Source organism: Hylaeus anthracinus, unplaced genomic scaffold (assembly GCF_026225885.1).
Source record: "Hylaeus anthracinus isolate JK02 unplaced genomic scaffold, UHH_iyHylAnth1.0_haploid 12001, whole genome shotgun sequence".
NCBI lineage: Eukaryota > Metazoa > Arthropoda > Insecta > Hymenoptera > Colletidae > Hylaeus > Hylaeus anthracinus.
In genome coordinates this window covers 9709946-9732390 of record NW_026534348.1, presented here as the reverse complement: position 1 = coordinate 9732390, position 22445 = coordinate 9709946, and the positions used below count along the sequence as shown (strand labels likewise).

At 39.5% G+C, this 22445-nt stretch overlaps 1 protein-coding gene across 2 annotated transcripts in view; it reads right to left on the bottom strand.

Annotated features, from left to right (window-relative positions):
* Positions 1 to 22445, bottom strand: part of LOC128891357 (heterogeneous nuclear ribonucleoprotein L) — a 207434-nt gene that overhangs the window by 115690 nt on the left and 69299 nt on the right. For both annotated transcript variants that reach the window (XM_054150797.1, XM_054150796.1), the window contains exons 4-5: positions 15410 to 15495; positions 13413 to 13509 (exon numbers count right to left, since the gene is read on the bottom strand). In XM_054150797.1, the coding sequence (XP_054006772.1) occupies positions 13413 to 13509; positions 15410 to 15495 (183 nt within the window). The remainder of the gene's footprint in view (positions 1 to 13412; positions 13510 to 15409; positions 15496 to 22445) is intronic.

Here is a 22445-nt window from a genome sequence, read left to right as displayed (position 1 = left end):
CGACGAAATACTTTTGAGGGACAATTCACGCACCCTTGAATCGCTAATGAAAATTCAACCGTTCTAGGCCTCCGTGTCGCGGATCTTCTGCAGCGAACGTCTAATTACAAGGTGAATCGTCCCGACTGTCAACTTTCAACGGAAAAGCCTCGTCCACTTCGGGGCTGCGAAGGGAATCGTACCCCCCATTTGCAATTCAAATCAGAAGAGAGGATTTCCCGGCCGCGTTGGTGACTGGCAGATGCCAGAAATTTCTGAAATTTGCCAACTCGCGACTGGTGGGTTCACCTTTGTATCGTAACAGAGACTGCACGGGATAGACGTAACGCGGTGAAGTTCATTCAACAAGGGTTGTTGGTTAAATATGCCGCGAATATAGAACGTCAGGGGGTGGATTCTCTCTCACGAGAATGATTCTGTTTAATATATTCGAAAATAATATGCGTTGTTTCGGAATATTATTTATTCAGTTGTATTTTGTGGAGCTCTTTATAGAGTTTCGTATATTTGAAGATAACATGCATTATTTCTGAATGATATTTATTTAGTTATACCTTGTGGAAGTTAATGTATTCGAACCTAATAAATATTGTTCCTGAATATTATTTATTCAGTTGTTTTTTATAGAGCTGTATCTTTGGAGAATTATTGCAGTGGTTGCTTAGTGGAAAATAATTAATTGATAATGTCTCTTGAAAAATCTTGTACATCATACTTTTGAAACCCTAGGATTTATGATCCGCTTCTTGGTGGTAAAATATTGTTCAATTCGATGACATAATGGAGACAGGAAAGAGATGATACACTTCGGATAGTATTATTTATATAGAATTTTCTCTCATAATGAATACAAATATAGTATCTTTATACAAAACATTGAAAGTGACTTATACAATTGGCGTATAAAGCGGAGTCTAAAGGTTATCGAAACTTTTTCTGCTTAAATTGTTTGCACTTGCCAGATTTTATTTAAACTGTGAATAAAGTTTGATCATTAGTACTTCACCAAACGAATTATAAGAGAAAAGTATCGTTACTGTGAAGCATTTACTTCCTCCTTTAATTAGAAGCATCAGTCCAATTTTGCGCACGTCGAAACCTTGTAATAAAATAATGTTATGCAACAAATTGAGGTTTCTGGAGCGTACGTACTTCAAAAACAAAGTTTTAATCGGACCAACCTTCGCATGAACCTCCGATTACGGTCGAATTCAGCTCGGAATATTTTTGTATTCACAGTGTAGCAGTATACAATTTATTTTTGCATTATCTTTCCGCAGAAATAATTTTCTCCAATAAATTTGTCCAACAGTCACAGAGGGATGAAGGTAAAAAATGACTTTGCGCTTAAGAAGTTGAGGAAGTTCTCTACTCGAGAAGTTACACTGTGCTAAACGCGTGGAAAACTTTGAGAGCAGAAGGTGCAACAAAGCTTTCAGACCTATACCTAACTTTCTTCGATCGCTTTGTCGGTATGCTTCAACTGTTTTACGAATAACTAACTACTTACTATAACTACTATAACTACTTACGAATAACGAATAACACGTATTTGGGTTCTATTGTATAACATATTTTGTTCGATTATTCGTTATGTGCACATACTTTTAAAAAATAACTAAAACTAGATTGATAGAAAGTATATATTTTAAACTTTCAGAACATTACTTTAAGTCAAGTCATTGAAAATATCCTTTTTTAAAATTAAAAATGTTTTTATTTTCGCGCAGCCGAAATTAATCGGTGTTATTCGTGACGAACAATCCTTTGTCGCGAGTAATACCGAGCTAATGGCTGCGAACTTGGAATAAGATCTTTAGATATAAAAAGAGTAAAGCGTTGAAGTGGAAAAGTGTGAAGTGTAAAGTGCAAAAGTGGAAAGTTGAAAAGTATAAAGTGCAAAGTGCAAAGTGTAAAGTGGAAAAGTGTAGAGTGTACAGAGCAAAAGTGCAAAGTGTAAAGTGTAAAGTGTAAAGTGTAAAGTGATATTAGATAAAATAAACTACCCGAATTACAATCCTTTTAAATAATGTCAAGCATCATATACCTTCATACTTAGGTCGAGGAACAGTTCCCATTTGGGAAGCAAAGTTCAAGACCAATTTCGTAAACACCGAATCTGCTTCGCATTAATCGGCCAAGCAATTTATCACGACGCAATTTAACGGGCATCGAAGATAGGTTTACCAGTCGCACGCCACACTTGGATGTAATTAACGACATTAACGAGCTGCGTCGCATAAATTTCCGCGCGCGATATCCAATTAGCGCGCTTCCCGACGGCGTGTGTATGAATTCCGGCGGACAATATTTTCCCGTTTTCCCGTGATAACGAATTCAATTAACGTAAACGAACGGAACGTGTGGCACGCCATACCTACCCGCGGAAAAACGGTGTCGCGAACCGTTTGAGCGCGCTAACAGCCTGTATTAGATCCCGATCGACCGTGATTCGCGCTTATAATCCGATTTACCGCGCAACGAATACGTGCCCGATCTTTGATAGCGTCGTTTTGCGCGATTATGGCGCCCGCTAAACGTTCCCCTCGATTCAGTGCCTCTCAACCTTTCTTGGCTCGCCGCCCACTTCTCCGAGCATTATTTATCTCGACAGCTCCGTCGTAGTTGGGTATTAGTTGAGCAAAATTGTGGGGAATATTAGCTATTTATTCGTGGTGTGCGATAGGACTCGATAAGAAACGTTAGTTCGTTAAGAGACACTAGTTCAATGAGAGACAGTAGTTTCAACTCTTAGTAGTTTCTCAGGAGACACTAGTTTCTACTCTCAGTAGTTAGTCAAAATACACAAGTGTATCAAGAGATATTAGTTGAATAAGAAACATTAATTTAATAGGAGACACTAGTTCATTAAGCGGCACTAGTTCGATAAAAAACACTAATTCGATAATAAACATTGACTTTCCAAGTCGATATCTCAAGAATAACCCCATCGATTTTAAGAATCGAGGTGTCTTGAATTCATGTATCTGACGGGTCGTCAACCTACAATGGAAGTCGCGTGGTACAAGAAACAGAGGTTTAAAAATAATGAACGATATAATAATCGATGCACAAAACCGCCATTTCCAGGAAAACCCATTTTTCACTAAATAATATAACTACGAACAATGCACCTTTTTCTAAGCTATTGCACCATGTATTTCCAAGCATTTCATTGAACAGTTACATAAGAAAACACGGTGTGTCGTGAGGAACGTTACAACAATGTACAAAAGAACTGTTCTCTTCCAACGGTAGTTATAAAAATCCTTGACACCTAAACTACTCCTACGTATCACATTATCGCAAAAATAATACAGATTCTACACCTGTCTGCATGGACAATCCTTATTTCCTCTAATCACTGAAGAGACGACAGACCCAAATAGCCTAAAAACATAACAGTTCCATCTAACCAAGCACCAAGGGTGTTGATACATTTCACCGATCTGATTTTAATTCCCAATGAATCCGGCTGGAACAGCGCTAACGCAACAGTTATTGGGACAAAGGTCGATCTCCGATGCTTTCGCGGACGATTGTACACAGAGTTTTTCGCCCTCCTGAATCCGTATCCCGGCTGTGCCGAGAATGTCACAGATAACGGCGCTCTAATTAGCCGGTAATCAAGCAGACTGGTACACTTAATTTTCCCTCGTCGTGCCGGGGCCATGCTATCGGGAGGCAAAAAGAGTTTTCGAGTACATCGAGGGGGAAAGGAGGGAAGCAATAACGTTGAATTGCCTGGACAGAAGGGTAGGGGGCAAGCAGAACGAATGTCGCGATAAAACGATCAACGTGACGCGGTAGGAGGGGATGGGGTGGGTCGGCAGCATATAGAGAGATGGTAGGAAATAATTGCCAGATCGTTTTTCATTGTCAGCGTTCGGTTAATGCGAATATTGGGTACAAAGTGAGGTATAATTATAGAGACAGCCCCGGACCGAGGTAACTCGATCGTTAGCTACGTACTGCCAAAGTGGCTACCCTGATCGACATACCGACGGCCCCAAGAACCAGCTGCGAGGCGTTAATGTTCGTAATTGGTTTGCACAACTAGCTGGTACATTCGTTTTGGGATCGATAGGCGGCGACCTTGCGCGATGTGCTTGCAACGGTATTTTCCGACTGGGGTGAGAGTAGGCTTAACATCTTGGATAAGTCAAGCAAGTATATGAAAAACACTTTTTAAAGGGTGATGACAATATGGGGGCATTATTCGCTAAAAGTGTAACCAAATTGCTCGGAGTGCAAAGAATTAATATATGAAACATGCCCTTGAGTGTCATGAAAAAAAAAAGTAATTTCTCCTATTTTACGATATCTTCCTACCTTTCTGACATATTCATTATACCGCCACTAGAAAATTTCGGTAGTTTTTTTTTACTAAATATCGACACAGTCTGCAGCACGTACTTATGGGACGACCTAATATTAATAGTAATGACCACAGAGTTGTCGTAGAAATTGTATTTACTAGCTTGAGAATACCAATGATTTGATTTATGCGCTACAGGAGCAGTAAACGTCCGCACAATTGGACGTTAACGCTATGATTTACGTTAAAGAAAACATATAATTTACTGCACCGAGAGAATTCAGTTTAACTACCGCGATTGGAATGTATGATCATATTTAAGAAATGGGGGCAACTTTAATACGAGTCGAGTACTGGTTATTCAATTGAATAAAAATAATTCCGTGGTACGATTCATTTCTCGAAGGATTAGAGAAATGCAATCAACCATTTACTCTTCGCAACGTGTCCACAGTGTTGATATCGCGATCAACGGCCAACGAATTAAAACGTCATCGAATTCCTTCTCGTTTCACGGAAAATGTCCCCCATAATCATTCTTCGCGAGCTCGGAGCTGTCGGGAATGGTTCGTCCAGTCGTTTCTCACGGCGGCGCTGTCAAAGCAATCGGGTCGATGAACGGTGCAATTTTTCACCGGTTTAATCGCCTTTCGCGGCGCATATAATTTCCGCGCGTCGACGGCGGAAAAACGCGCGCGTCTCCGAGCCACGCGCGGATTACGTTTGCTGGCTTGGGCACCGCCGACTTCATTCGGGAAATACCACGAGGAACGTCGACGGCTTGACAAAGCAGTGCTACGTGCCCCGCTTATCGTTCGGTCTGCTCGCGCAGGCGAACCTGCGAATTTATTGGATACGAACGATTTCCATCGAGCGTTGCGTGTGTTTACCAGTTACACGCGCGTCATTGCCCATGATCGACGTTTCTAGTCCCAGGGGACAGATGCGCGTTTCGAGGTGGCGTCGAAAAGCGTCCAGACATTTTTTTTTTTTTTTTTTTTTGCCAAGTTTTCGCTGTGGGGAAATTCAGCTACTCCGCCTCGAATACGCTCGAGAATTCTTGAGATCTGCTAACAGGCTTCCTCTAACAGTTCTCGAGTAAATGAGTTCGAAATGCTTCGTATAAAAAGAGGTCGATGAAAAATAAGTGTATGTATGTGACATATGGAATATACGGTATTAGAAGTCGTGGAAGCTTCGTAATATTACTCAAATATTTTTCAAATGTGATTTTTATATTTTAATTTAATTTTCGAATGTTTCTAATATTATTATTTGAATATTGCTGTGCAACTATCATTGCTCAAACACTATCGGATGTGTCAGATTTATTATATCTCTTCCTATGATACATTGCAGTAGGCACTCGTAGATTTATGATGCTTTATACACGGTACGAATGATAGCGTAACTGAAAGTGCTCGAGCATGCAGTACAAAATCCATCACGTTTCAACGGTGGAAACTTGTATAATCGTTTTTGGAGTCGGTTTGCTGATTTTAAAAGTGGAATTCTACTTAGCATGGCCACGTTCAACAATTATTTATATCTGAGCGTCCAATGAAGATTAAAAGTAGTTTTGCCAAGAAGATATAATTGCAAATAAACATATTCGTATCACATTTTCGTCTGACAAGTATCTGTTAGGCTAAAATCTTGTACACATTAGGGAGGATCAGAGAGTAGTCATTTCTTTCACATTAAATTGAAACAAATAAATTTGTATATTTTTTTTATTTTTATTCAATTACGTAATCGTCCTCGTTATCAACAATTTTGTGCCGTTTAGTGTGGAAATTTTAAATGCCTGATCGATACAAATCAATTGGTATACAGTGAGCTGATAAATAATAAACAAGTATTAACATTCGCATAAATGACATTACTTTCTGGTCCTCCTAATACAACAATATGTCAACAGAATAAACTAAATGCGCGAACGTCCACCCAGACCATTCTAATCACCCTTAAAGGCCGCTAAAACGTCCACAGCGATACATACACAGGTTTCATCGATTGATTCGAACACATTATGCAATAGAGGGTTAATAAACGAAGCCATTTCTCCAAATATAGCTCTGCTAGCAGAAATTGATTACCCTATAACGTAGTATCAATACCGCGATACAATAACAGCTTCGAGGACGTCTCCAAGATTCTATTCGCCATCCAGATTTATTTGAAATTTTCTCAAGGTACGACGTTTAAATCCCCCTTCGGTCCCCTATAATCGATCGGTGGTGTACGATACGTATTGAGAAACAGATTAAACTTGCAACGGACATCCCTTCCCGGTGGCATTCATGCTGCGTTTTCTATTCAGCACGCTGGAACGCGAACGAGAATTAAATATAATCCCTCGCGTCTACTCTAACGAGTCGCAGGAAATCGATCGGTTCTAATCCGTAGGAAATTTCGCTTTAATTGCGTCCGCGGCTACGTCACGTGGAGGAACGAGTCAGATGAATCGCCATTGTTGCGTTACATAAGCCGGAGTCTCGCAAAGTGGGCTCCCATTCGTCGAGGTGGAAACTATTTCGCGAAATTAATGTTCACCATTTATTTCGCCCTTTAGGCGAGAAATTATTTCTGGATCATTTGGCGCGATCATGAATTAATTGACGCTCAAATTAAGTCTCTCCAAGATCAGGAAATGAACGAATTTGAAGTATTTCGAGGAACATTTAACATTTTACAATGAAACTAATTTGATTATGCGCTGATGACCAACTGCAACCAATGTGTCCATTAGTTAAGTTTCGTTGTTGAGGTAGTGATCACAGAAGAAGATTCTACAATTTGATACATATAAGATTTTTTAACGGTGTGCACTCGGATATCTCTTTCCAGAAGACATCGCAAGTCCAGGCAAACTTTATTAGTGAATACACAGGTAAAATTTGTAAAAGTGATTTTTTTTTGAACGTTTCTATTCAAATATCACGAAAAATCAAATAAAAACATGATACATGTATTGGTTAACTTCCTAGAAGGCAGGATAGCTGGCATTTAAATCACCGCTGCAATACAAATCCACTACCTTCCACTTACATGAGTATAACTGTACAAAGCTTCTACAAACTTTAAGCTTGAGTCTAACGAGCATCCTGTAAAGCTCTTTGATGTCCTGCATAGATTTTGAATAAAGAAAAGCTCTAAATACCAAAAAGTTTGAGAGCCATAGCCATGACTCGGTCGAGAATTGAAAATGGAGAGTGAAGATTTGCCGAATAGAGACGAAACAGGCTGGTAAAGGAATGGGGACTGGCTCGGAAGGGTGTTGCGAGGAGGCAGTCGAAGGTATTTGCCAAAACGATAGTTCGACTAATGAAAATAGAGCGTAAGCCACGGCCCAAAGTTCAAAATTGGATTTCGAGGCGGAGTCAGCGTGTCCACGCGATCCCACCCTTTGCGCGACTATTGCCAATGGAAAGATGTGCCAAATAAACGTGTTCGTGCGATCATGTGTTCGCGAAACGTGCACGAGGTGTGAGTGAATCATACGAACCTCTCAGGGGCCAATCCAATCAAATTCGTTAAAAGAAACCCGAAAAATTGATGTTACAGGCATTGCCCCAACGTTATTTACCAAAATGAAAAGATTAATTAGCGAAATAAATGGTCCAGACTCCCTTTTAAAAAATCTAGAATGAATATTAATCCAATCTAGCCTTCGTACAATGAATATTATTGTACCATATCATATTTCTAAAAATTCGAATGAAACTAATAATTCGACTCCTAACTTTCGTTAAACAAAATGCATACATATGGAACAACGCATAAAAGCTTGTCTGCATCTCTGGCTGTTTATTAGAAATTTCTGTTTATGCTTTAAGCGAGAATCAGGGAACCAGAGATTTCAATTGTTTAATTAGCTGAGGAGGCGCGCGAAGAGAGCAATTGTCGGTAATTAGGCGCCACACGATCGCGTCTGTGTAAGCAACACTCGGGACGCTAGGCAGAATTAATGAGATCACGAAGAATGAAACGTTGGAAGAATGGAAGATAGTTCTTTTTTTTTCGCGTTGAAATGGCGGGTGAATGAAGTCTAGCTCCAAAAAAAAAAAAAAAAAAAAAAGGATGGAGAAAAAATTGATGTAAAAGTCGACCGTGAAATGGAAAAATTCTCACTTTCATGAAAACGAGAAAAACTTTAGCAAAGCTTATTACGATGGCGTCCAAAAGCATACAGGCGAGAGGTTTGCTCTTGCTTTGGAGAGAGCCAAAATGAATTGTAATCTTCCAACCTCTGGGTTCTAGAATACTTGAGGGTGAGTTGCAATATTATTCTATTATGTTCAAGTTAAAGAAAGTGCTGAGTATATTTGCCTCCTGCCGTTCGTGAACAATTCTGTACTATCCTTAACTTTGTGGTTTAATTTTTAATAATATTGGAGTGAACGATTATTCAAAATTAAACTGTTAGATTAATTCAGCTGGGAGGCTTGTCAGTGATTAACAGTGAAAAGATAAATTGGTATCTTGTACCTTGAAAAGATGAATCGTTGATAATTATACATTTTCAATAGCAATGGAAAATGCAGAATCAGAGTGACCTAACACAGTTTTACCTGCAAGGTACAGAAATGGAATTAAAATGTACGAGAAAATGAATATTTCATGCTTGAATGGACCATTTAAATTAATAGAAGTCACTGTAATGCTGGTGAAATGCTACAATTAAATTTATACAGAAAACGAGCAAGAATATTCAAAGTATGTTACTTGTACGTTCCAACCTTACTTTTAGACCTTCCGTAAAATTTCATCTATAATATAATAATTAATGGCAGCCGAGAAGGTACTGGTACATTAAATTATTAACTTGTAACTCCAAAGTTAACGTAAGTTAATAACTGAACTTCTGCTACCTTCTTACCTGCCTTTATCTAATTATTATATTATTCATAGATCGAATTTTACCGAGGAAGACATGAAAACAACGTCGAAACGCCTCGAGATCGTGCTTCGAACATGCTACTTTGCAGAATGGGCTTGTTGATCGACAAATACAGTAAAGATGTAAAATATTGCATTCCTCCGGCACATAATGAAATGACCTAAGGCAAAATCGAGGACAAGTAGCGCCAAGATGTCGTCTTTAAAACTTGTACGTGTTTCGAATATAACCATACTTGAACAAACTTGGATCGATACTTTGTATCATTATCGTGATGGAATATCTAATCAGGTGATACATTATCATGCGTATCTGATAATGAATGGCGCTCTAGATGCTTCATATGCAATACACATCTATATTATCAGTGTAACCTGTGCTGGCGACCCAATATCGTAATCGTGGCATTAATACCACCAAGCCAACAGTATGTGCTCCTTTGAAATTTTAAGGTTCGCAAATGTTTCCTGAAAAAAAAAACTGCCCACTCTCAGTTCTAATGGTCATTCGCGATAACATGGAAGAGAACTACTTTCTGCAATGACAATTTCCTTTCATGGAAATAACGAGTTCCAGTAGGTCAAAACTCCATTAAAGCCAATGCAAATTATAAACATTACTTTCCATTAACATTGTTTAAAATTGTTCATTAAAACAGCAGATATGGATTGCGTTAATAGTTATTTGTTATCAATTAAACAATTTAGTAAATTAATACTCTAAGACCCTAATATTCTTTATTCTAATCTCCTTTTCTAAAATTTTCCTTTGTTACCAACTAATAAAATTCTAGATAAAATTACCTCACCTAACATTTTAAACCTGACAGCACTACACGCTAAATAATCGTTCAATAATATATGTTGCTCAGGTGTTATTCGCTATTTAGTGTTGCGCCTGTTCCTGACTGTCTCCACATACAATTTAATCACTGCCCGTGTGTTAATTACCTACAATGCAAAAACTGTTGAATGCGATAAGAAGGTAACGATGCTCTCATTTGGCAAAGTATGCTAACATGTTGAAGTTAATTGAAAAGACGCGACGCAACGAGCTGAAATGAGATCTAACTCGTTAGGCGAGGAAGAGGAGCTTTCGCGTGGCTCGCTATACGAATCGCTTCTCTTTTCTTCTTTCAAACGACACGGAAGACCTCATTGCCCCGGGGCCCTAACGTTAATGCACGTGATTTTCTTTTCATTCCCTTTAAGGCGAGGCGTCACTGTTTGCTCTGCGATCTTTTTCACGATAGAGGGTACCGGGCGACAGCAAAGCACGCGGAACTGTTGGAACCTCGCGCTAAATAATAGCTGGTGCCAATAGAAGCGAGATTTTATTTTTCAACCGAGACATTTTCACAGTCGACGCCGTTTCTAGCTTGTAGGTCGTACTATTTTTTAAACGTGTTACACGAAGGAATTGTGTTGCTGAAAATTGATCGATCGAAGCCGCTGGTTTTCAGGAATATTTATTGTTTGTGGCACTTGGAGCATTAGAATTTAACCCTATATGGGTTCGTGTAACTTTCAGACCACGTGCTAATATATCGACATTTTATCAAATAATTTCAGTGTTTTCACAAGATGAGGTATACGTCTTAATTATATGTCTCTGAATAACCTGAAGCATCAAAGTAAATGTCTTGCAAGTCGTTTTGCAGGAGACCAAAATTTAGCTCAAAGAGGGTAAATTTTTTGTATGTATAATAAAAAGTGTAGATTACTTAGTTTCCTTTGAGAATAATGTCGGGTCGAAAGCGTCAAAGAAAATATACTACACGATAGACTAAATAAATATAAGAACCAATGCGAAAACAAGTTACTTGCAGGAAGGTCATTCTTCCAAAATTACAAAGCGTGGCTGTTTGCTTTCGTACGTGATTTTCGGTATTTTGGCAACGAATAGGGATCAATCTCTACCGTACATGGGTAGCGACGTGCTCTCAAAGCCACCCTTGCGTAAAGTGGTTGCGGGCGTTCGAACTCCCGAATCGTGGCAGGTATCAACTTCGAATTTTGTATAAAGCTTCCTCTAATGGATGGCTGGCGTGTGAACATCCATCAACTTAGGCAAGGTAAAAGTAATCACGCTGAAAATCTTCAAATTTGATTTTCCTCTTTTGAATGTTCCTTCGATTAAATATGATCATTGAATATTTATTAACACATTCGCGATCGGCAGATATTTTACGTTTTTAATACAGAGTACTGGCGAAAATAATAAAATTTTGAAGTTTGACATCGTAAATTTGATTAACGAGGAAGAAGGTTGTTATTATAAAAAGAAACGCTTAATGTCTGAAAGTATGAGTCATTTTCATCTTTGCTTGAGCATTATACTCTACAATTACGTGTCAAAATTAATTTTGCAAATTACCTGCGATATAATCCTACACGAATGGGCATAGAACCACGGTTTCATGGACGACGAGGGTTACGAGCCCTTAAGTGAAGAATGGAGGACCAGCAAGTTGTTTTATCGTCGATAAATATTCAACAGGCGACCAAAAGCACACGCCTCGCGTCAAACTCCCATGAACGGTATGAACTGCAAACTTGGGTCGCACTAAATCTTCGAAAATCTACGTTTCCTTCTATTTTATATTTCTATTCTATAACAACCACGTGTATATAACTAAACCTGTGTCAGTTGTGTTTATTATAGCATCACGAGGAAATGGTCGGAGCAATCGTGGTAAAACTTGGACCGTACGTACACCACAGGTCGACGTAAAATTTAGGCTACGTGACATTGCAAAACTCTAGATGGGACGAGGGGTCGTAAGGAGCGCCAACCATAAACCCTTGTACGCTATCTCGCTTACCGCTGCTTTTACAGCGAAAGCTCAGAGAACAAAACATGTTGCAAATTAAATTTGGAAACTTTTTCGTTCCACATAAATTTTTGATAGAATCGATAGTAACGAAGATATCGATCCTTTTAGCGTTATTACTTCAAATACGTGTTATAAAAATTGTGTATGCTCTTTTTCGGGTAGATTGTGTGAAAGATAATAAAATCTCTTCGATTTCTCTAGGTCACATATTCTGTTATTTGGGCTACATTTCTATTTCAGAACACTCAGTTAAAAAAAAGAAACATAAATGATGTGGTCTCGACAAAATGAAAAGTTTCGTTTTTTATTTTGATGTTTATACAGCCAGTGTCATAAATATTCGTAGCCTTTACGTCTATTAATAGAAATCTGTCTAAATTAAATAATAGGTTCTATGTTTTGAAATAAATGTTTCATTATAAATACGTACTTTACACTTGTGTGTGTGTATATATATATAATAAAACATTTATTTGGAAACATCAAGCCTATCATTTAATTTAGACAAATTCCTTCAATAAGCAGAGAGGGTACGAATATTTATCGGACTGGCTGTATACGATAATTCTGAAGCCTAATCATATATACATTTACTCAGAATCTGTTCCGTAAATATTTCATGTTCTTTACGTTTCCTTCGTGTGTCTTTAAATATATCAACATCTATTTATGCGAAGTATCGCAGAGAAAACCTCTAATTCCATTATCCTCCTATAAATAAATATACGAAACTGCCTATTACTCTACTGTCAGTCGTTTCATTCGAAGAATACTCTCTGAGTCGAAATTCCTTCGAATCGCTCCGAGTATATCAATGCGAAGATACAAAGTGAACTTGCCAAGTGCGGTAAAAAAATTACAAGCGAAATTCACGTACGCGGCGCGGCCTGTCGGAAAGAAACATATTCGTGGCATATTTTTGTTGAATTTCCTAATTAGACGTCGGACGAAATATTGAGAAGAACGTCGTTGCCGTGCGCCTCGCACCCGAGCGCGAGTAATTGGAATATGTAACGAGCACGTAAAACGAATGAAATGAGCAAATTTCCTCGAGTTTTATGGTACCGTAAGTACAGACGCCGTTACGTAAGAGAAACGTGAATTTAGAGCGTTTCCATTATTTGCGGAAGCATTTCTCCGTTGGATCCTTTCTCATGAATATTAACGGTAGAACTGAAGAGGCTTATTTTTTCCCCCCTTTTTCGTTTCTTCTACTTTTGCCTTTCACCCACCAGGTCCAGATTCGTCCAGTCCCTGTATAATGAGCGGACTTTCGACTCGTTCATTGCGAGGGTGCGCTCCCACAAGGAGGGAGGACAGAGAATCGTGAATGAGAATCAGTTTTATGTACTCACCTTCGCGAAGTCGATTTTCAGTGTGCAGCATCCGGAATATATATCTGCTCCGTGAAGTGTCTCCTTCGCTCTCGTCGCAGATTCCACCGAGTCGAACGTGGATTCGCCAGGATTCAGTTAAGAATACATAGACACAGTGTTTCGCGTTCTTACATCGATAAAAAGAATTATAATGAAACAACTCGCAGTTGCGAGGGGATTTCCATCACTTCAGCTCCATTTATGCGCGTAAATTGGAATTCAATCCTTTGACAACCAAAGGAAACCTTCATACATATCCGAGAAATGCCAGATAATTTTAAGCAAATATTCGTGATTGTAAACAAATATGTGTATATATTTCGGTCAATTTGATTTTAAGGTTCGTGAAATTTTTATATCGCTCCTTGGCACACAAAGGATTAATGTTAAACAAAGAACGTTGATCGCAAGTATTGTATTATATTTGACACTAAGTTGGGAAGATAAAGAAAGAGAAAAAGAAAGAAGAAGAGTAAATATTCTTGTATCTTCCACTACTTCTGAAAATGTGTTACAGAACGATCTACGAATCAACTATTCCTACATTATAAGGAAAGAATTCATTTAATCACAGCAGGTGTTCAAAGTGCCTTCTTTGCAACTCGGTGCTCCGAAATGTTGGATGGCAAATTCTTTGGTATAATAATATCGAATAAAAAAAATTCTGCAATTGTTCGCACCAAATTACTCAATATTTTATACCAAATATAATAAGGATCATTTGACTGAATTTATTTTATATACCTAAATTATAGCTCTATATATGAATGAAGAACTTGAAGAATTCCCAAACGCTAACCCATTAGCTGTTCACGACACCCACACGTGCGAGTATTCCAAGCGTTATTTTTCTAGGCGGGCCATTCACACGTGCGAGGAGGTCCTTTTAGACGGTAGACGATTCAATGCAGTGTATCATTTCGCACCTGTATGTTTCCCGTCGCTTTAGCGAGAGGTTGAAACACGTTTCACGAAGTCGCTCTAGATTCTGCACATTTTAGCGGTTTCTACGGTCGTTGCAACGCAAAGTAGACGAACAACTAAGACAACCCATTCAACTAAACTCTGCTCTTGGGTTCGCGAGACCATTAACTGGAATTCGTGGGTAGCAATACTACAGGTTTGAATTTAACGAAAACAGAATGGGGTAGTTGAAAATTGTTCTTGGGTGAAATTGTGATACTGAAATTGGTACAATTCTACGCATTTTAAATGTAGTATGCAGAATGTGAACTAGATAAAAATAAATAAATCTGAATACCAAGACGTGAAGACTCTTTTAAGTATCTTTTGATATCGAGTTAGATTTTTGAGTTTGTTTTCCTATTTTTGGTATTCGGTGCAAATTCAATTTTTGTTCTCTATTTAGGTCGTTTCTTCTTTAATACTCCTACAATAAATACGATCTGTATATGATGTACCTATTTACTCTTGAAAATAAGACCTGATGAAGATCAAATCGTTGAATGAATTCATATTACATTTAGGATAGAAAAATTGCATTGAATTTGGACTTGTCATAAAAAAAGGAACAACTAAAATCAAGAAATTTATAGACTTTATAGAATCAACGAATTACGAATGACTTTGGTAATTCAACGCGAATCTCAGTGAATCTAAGGAACGATATCTAACAAACTTTCAACAATTGCCTCGTCAAGACAGGAGAACAGTCGATTAATACGAACTTCCACTCGACATAGAGTGCGGGATAGTTAAACTAACCGAAACCTAAGGATCGAGAAACCAAAACTTGCGTCGGTTCTCAGTTTCAGTTATAAATCTTCATTGCATCGAAACGGTGGCGCGTGACCGACAAACTTTTGCGCCGAGTCGTTTCGTAGAAGTGTGTCATGATGGAGATCCCCTTTGGGCTTTAAGCCCATCTATCGAGTTTCGAAAACCTAGGTACTCGCAACTCATACGTAAAACGCGAGCCCACCGAATGGACGGGGGATTTGTATTGCAAAGGATATTCCACCATGGCTTGAACGCCGTTTTTCTTGAAGATAACGATACGCCGAACCTGCCCGCTGGGCGCGCTGATCGTGTGCAATACTTCCTGCAACAGAAAACACGAATCGTGTGTCAGAAATATCGTGGAGGGGGAACTGGGACATTGTGATGTGATATACAGGTGATTGATTGCGTAATGTTTATTGAATTATTTGAAGAATGATATTATGAGATAAGAATATTCTTTTTCTTGTATAATTTGTAAATTATACAAACATTAAAATTGTATAATGTATAATTTTAAAATGTTAAGATTATAGACAATATTTGAAAAATAATACCGAGATCTTTTTCACCCTGTTATGTACAACTTACACAAATATTAGCAACATCCATGATTAGTCAGAAATGTTAATCTTTCAGACAGTGATTGGTAAATTCCTTTACCTGTCAATTAAATAAAATTACTGGTAACATTAACAGGCTCCTTAAGATTATCCACACGTATTTCTCACATTTTAAAGAATGTACTCCTACAATATACCCTAGTTGTCTGTAGTACACTCCTTCAACCGAAGATGAATCGTCTTGAACGTTTCATGAATCTCCAGCATCCATCTTTCATAATTCGTCCACGGCGAATCGTTTTCGAACCGGAATAAGTTCGGGCAGTATAACAAAATCATGGCCGTTCCTCGAATCTCCGCTTGGGCACGTAAAAGCGGTGCCGCGCGTGAAATATTTCTCGCGTCCTATCTCGAATTCAAATCCGACGTTTTCGTACACATCTTATTCCGCGCGCATGCAGAATAAGGCTCTAAAAAGTTCCGCGTCTAGAATCCCGCGAGCGTGTTTCCCAACGAGCCATATATCTCGACGAAACGGTCAGTAAATTTATAGTCCCGTTTCTAGATTCGCGAAACTTGACTACCGAAAACCCGTTAAAAACGGGAGGAATTTTAAAGGTTTACTTCGTAAGGCAAGGGGCGTGATGAAACTTCGATATTGATTTAATTAATATTAAGTTGGGATTTGATGGTGTTGAAAGAATTTATTTTATGTTTGTTTAAATTTTACAATTAATATTGGAGAAAATGAGATGTTATTGCAAAAAAGTGGAAAGAAAGTATGCTATTATGATTGACTCACTCTACGAAAATTATAGAAATTGGAAACTAAAGAACGTGTCAACTTGCTTCAAATCTCCGAATGAGGTATCATCGCAAAGAAGAGGAAACAAAGCATATCATTATAATTACCTCACTCCACAAAAACTACGGAAATTGAAACCGAAAGAACGTGTCAACATGCTCTAAATTTCCCCCACGACAAAGCTCCCAAACTACCTTTACATTTCTACAACGTTCCGGAGACGCAACGCCTCATGAAAATACATAAAAATCCCTGTAAAGAGTAGGGTAGGATCGAACAGTGAACCTCCAATTGAAATCGAGGGCCAGGTGTACGTTTACCTGTAGCCGCACGCGGCATGCTTGGGTCTCCGCGGTACGAGTGATGACGCAGCATGGCGACTTGCCAAACCCACTTTTAAGCTGCAACTTCTTCCGCCGCGATGCTTGGCGTCCAAACGATAGGGAGCACAGTCGGCTTACGAATCCTAATGTTTGCTCGGCGAAAATACGAGCCTGTCCCGTGAATCCCTTTAAACGGAAAAACGAACTCCGCGCTCGGCTCTGGTCGCGATACAACCCGACAAACTTGGAGCTCGCGTCGTCATCAATTTCAAAGAGGAACGGTATCTCTATCGTAATACATTTCCCCTCTGTTTCGCGAATAGTCCCACGCTGGAGGAAATATAGCGCGCATTTGTTACCCGCTCTGTCGCTGAGTCGTACGCACTATCCATTCGTGCTTATGATCATCATCAGCCGGAAGATAAATAGAATTGCATACAGCGGGATTTGCAGAAAACCGTCCTCTTCAACGTTACCCGTGAAATCGGATATATATATATATCCGATTTATATATATATAGGTATGATCATTTTGCGATCACTGGGGGAATATAGAATAAAAAAAATAGATTTCTTAGTCTTAAGATACTCTGGTAAGGAATTGTTTTAGACTAAAACCCTTAAAAATATACATGTTTTGGGTGCATTTTCTAAGAGAGTGAACATTCGAAAATATATCTTCCAAAAGATTTATACAGTCACTTATATAATTCATATGCAACCACGAACTTCCTTTTTTTTAAATGACTTACACAAAATCACCTGTATTACGTTCGATTTTGACTATTTCGTTAAAAATAAAGTATATTCTTGAGATGTGAATAAATATGTATGCATTAGTAGATCAAAAAATTCTTACGAATTTGAAGAAAACAAGTCCAAAAGAACATCTAGAAATTGACATTCTAGACTAGAATACACCCTTAAATAGTTTGAGCTGGAAGACAGGTGTTCTGTTAACAGGACATCAACGTTTCAATTTTCTATGTTAGGATCATCCTCGAAAGCCTCAAAGTCGATAAGTGGCATCGACAAGTGCAAAGTTTCATCAAAATCCCTTATAACCAGACTCCTCTGTTAGTCAAGCCTTGTTACTCCTATCAGTGGCCACCGATCACAAGCTCCAATCTTCTAAACGTCATCCTGCATTTGCAAAGGTATTCTTTCCTAAACGAAACGCAATATCGAATTTCCCCAACAAAATTTTCCCTCGACTACCCAACGAACCCGAGGAACGCAATGTTCGCAACCAGAGAGAACGCATCCACGGACCGGGACTTAATTATCCGGCGTTTCCATCCGGGTCGAAGAAAGCAAAGCTTCTTTGTGCAGTCCGAAACTTGAATAGAAGATCTTTTGTTACATCTCTGTATAGTGCGGTGTAAATTCAATACCGTCGGCGTCTTCCCTTCCCTTTTTCTCGCCCCCGTTTCTCGTCGATCTCGACAAAGGCATCCCTATCGTTTAAACGATACGACGAAGAACCAGCCAGGAATCGCGATAAGAATATAGGTGATCCTCCCGACGTCTCTTTTGTTCGTCGGAAACGTATTCGCCGTCGGTGAACGACGGTATCTGACGGACGGATACGATAATGGAAACTGCGTCGCGGAACTGCTTAATAAAATTTTCCGACCGAGAGACAGAGACGGGGGGAAGAGAAACGGACGTGGAAAAGTTGCTCGATAAGAGACGGGAGAGAGACGCTCGAAGCGTTCTAATCAAAAAGATGGCTGAGCGAAATCAAAGACGTTGACGAGGAGCTAACATCAAAAGAACGCCCGGCGGCTTTAATGAAGCCTCGTTTGAATGAAAAGCAAATTTAAGAAATACGTACTTTCTGTTATTACTGGGGGGGGGGGGGGGGGGCTGGCGGGCTGGTGTAAAATTACCCTGTGAGGGTGGAGATACCGTGGATTCTCGATGGTAATCTTGAAAATTACGTGGGAAAGAAAAGTAGAGAGGTGTTGGATCAATCGATGCGGGAGAACTGTACTGTATTTGTACTTAACTCTCAATGTGACCGGAGTTGAAAGTAGACTAACCCTAAGACTTTGTCTGCAAAACTTTGTCTCTGATTCTGAGTCTCTGATTTAGACACTGATACTTTGGAGTTGTCAACGTGGTGTCTCTTGACTTGGGTAGATGTTAATAGTAACACCTCGAGTATCACTGGTGTCCCAACACAGGTTCCACCAAAGTTAGGTTTCGTACTCAGACCTCACGAGTGTAGTGTCCCCTAACCTGGTTCGAGTCGTGAGTGTCAAGACTTTCGACATGGGCCTCACGGATATCATGCCCTCTGACCTCACAGGTATCAACAGTATCGCTGTCAGATCTATTCCCCTCAACATCTCCACATTCCCCGATTTAAACTCATCCGGCTCAGTATCCAACAGTGCCCAAATCCTACAACACTAATCCCCCGCCTCGATCGTTCCTTAATTTATAATTAGATACTACAACTCTGCCCACCACTAAACCACGCCTCCGCTCCAAGTCATCCTTACTCAAACTTGTACTCAATTTGCATCGAAATCCCAACAACAGCACATCTACTAAGATACCAAACATTATTTCGCCCCCTAGGCAAACTAACCCACAAAGCGACGCAACTACTGGAGCACAAAATAACACAGACCTAACTTACAGCTCCTCCCTAATATGAAACATAATGCACTCCAAGTCACGATCCAGAATCTGCTCTTGCGATGTACGAATGAAAGATTCACGAACAGAGATACCAGCTAACATACAGTCAGTCCCGTAAATATTCGTGGCCTCTATGTCGATTGGAGGCAATTGTCTAAATTAAATGACAGGTTTGATGATTAATGACAAAGTTTATTTTGTGTATATTTATAATGAAAAATTTATTCGGAATCGACGAGCCTATTATTTAATTTTGACAAATTCCTTCGATAAACATAGAGGCTACGAATACTTATAGGACTGACTGTATTTCTCCTTTTTCCAACCTTGCCCCCTCCCGTAAACTCGAGTACGTTGGGTGTTTATAAATCATAGTTATGCACGATATTGATCGAGTTTTATAAATGGCACGAGATTAACCGTGGTTCCTCGAGTCGCCCGGCGCTGGGTGATGAATTAAATAAGATGCTGGGGTTTTCGTGGCGAATCCCCGCCGATTGATGCCCTCTGGCAAGCCTTTTCTATTATTAGGGGCAAGGTACCTCGGCTCCCTTTCGGTAATCTCGTCCCAATCCCATTCAACCGACTGGAAGCGCGTGAAAAAGTGATGAAGCGTTGCAATTACGACATCAATTTGCTCCGCACGGGCCAGAAAACTGCTTCAAACCTTCCGAATGCGGAGACAGCGGAATGCATACCTGGAAAAGCAAGTATTTCCCTCGAGTGCGATCCCTGCGATATTCAAGTGCACGCGCATAGTATTTCGGCCTCCGTCGGTTAAGTTGTACGTTTGCAAAAGGCTCGAGAAGGTTGCCACTGCGCAATCTAATAAGCGTGGGGCATGCATCCAGCGGCGAATTGAATGGACAAATTGAAAGCAGGCCAGGTACCTTCGCGTTCACAAGTGTGAACGGACAGACTGCGACGTCCTGCGTCTTTCGTTTATTCAGTTAAACCTCGGGCTCGATGGCTTCTCGGAGTTTATAGGTTTTTTTTTCCACCCCTCCTTTCCATTATGCACACACTCGATTGCTTGGAAATAAAAGAGGGAAGCGTATTATAGCAGAGAACGAGGAGACGAAACTCGCGCTAGACTTCGAAGAAGACGGATTTCTCGTTTCTATTTTTACGCCTCGAGGGAAATTTCAGCGCTGGAAAAATGTGACAATTGGCATCGACGAGCGGCTGCGAGGAAACATCTGCCATAGCTCTGGCGTAGCATTAAGGTATCATGCCTCAGAATTTTTATAATTAGCTGGTAGACATTAGCATCATCCTACAAGACTGGAACACCAACGCTCTACTTAACGTGACGTACAATAGCACATAACTTGTAAGCAAATAGCATAGGATAGAAGAAAATTTTAGAGAACTTTGTACATATATGTAATATAAATAAACGTATCGAATTTCAAAAGTTTATGTCGATCACTTTCCTTGCAATAAAATCAGGAAAGGTGCCCTCGAAATTAGCTAAAAATATTGCAACCCCTTAAGGAGAAAAACCCTCTGGCCTCGGTACACTTTGGAATTGCACTAAATGCCATGGTTGAACGTTACGACGTTATTACGAGGTGAAGACAGATGCGTCTCCAACAGGAGGGAAAAGTTCCTCGAAACGGTTGTAAAGAAAAGGAGAATCAAGCGTGCGAAGAACCGACGCCTTTGAGGTGCTCGATTTCCTTTTTTTCCCCTCTTCTTTCTCTCACCATTGGATTTCTGTGGCTGACCTACCCTCACGCTGCGGCTGTTCTGGTATTTTTCCTTTGCTTCTTCCGCGGGTGTGATATAAATATCAGCGACAAATGATCTTGAGACGGCGAGGCGCTATTTCCTCGAGGGTCGCTGCAAAACGACTGCCAGGGACGAAAGCAAACACTCTGGAAGAATTTCAACGCCGCTGGGGGGCGTACGGTGTTGCGTGGTGTTTCGTTGAAAAATCGTGCGAAGTCTGGGATCATGTGTGAAATGCTTCGCTAGATCAATCAAAATGTGCAGAAGAGGTTCTCCTGTGTAATGTAATGTAGAGATAAACGTGGCTGGAGCTTCCATATTTCTCGGAGGTGGAGAATCGGGTTACTGTTCTTCGAGAATATCGATTCTATGTAAATGTTGTGATTAGAGAGGAGAATCTTTATCGAAATGTTGGGTGCTTTGTATCGAATAAAATGCTTCATATCATTTTTCTTGGCAATTTTTCTGATAATTGGAACATTGATTTATTTTCGTATGATATTGCGGAAAAATGGGTAGTTAGAAAATATTAAATGTAAAATGTATTTATTAATCAACACTGTTTATTTCAGGAGACACCATAGGCACATAGACATGAAGAATAATGTTATTTTTCTTGTTTCAGACAAATGAAGCATGGGATATCATTATTTCCCTCACGACATGTAATTGTTACAGCGTTACTTTCCAAGGTGATTTTCTCTGAATATAAATAATAAAATGACGCCAAAAAGAAAATGTTTTTCCCTTATAAAACACCTATCGTTAAATAGAAAATCATTTACTATAGTACGACTTATGATTTTCTTTTTTCAATTCTTGAAAAAGCCCCTCTTTTTAGACGTTTACACTAGAATGTACCCTTAAACTCTAATCTTATTTTAACACAAGTCGTTTAAATTTAATTTTGAACATGTTCTCCTGACGGAAACTTTTGGCAATGCTCGCTATCAAGAATACTGAAGGGAAGTAATCGATGCTGGAGAGATCCTCGGCTACGATCCTCATTTCTATTCCACGCCACGCGTTGCTACGAGTTTGACCTACCTCACGTACCAGTCACCTTCGCCTTCTCCCCCTCATCTTCTTTCTTGCTGTGACTGATATAAACGCAACTGGTAGGTTAACTTCAGAAAGAGAGAGAGAGAGAGAGAGAGAGAGAGAGAGAGAGAGAGAGAGAGAGAGAGAGAGAGAG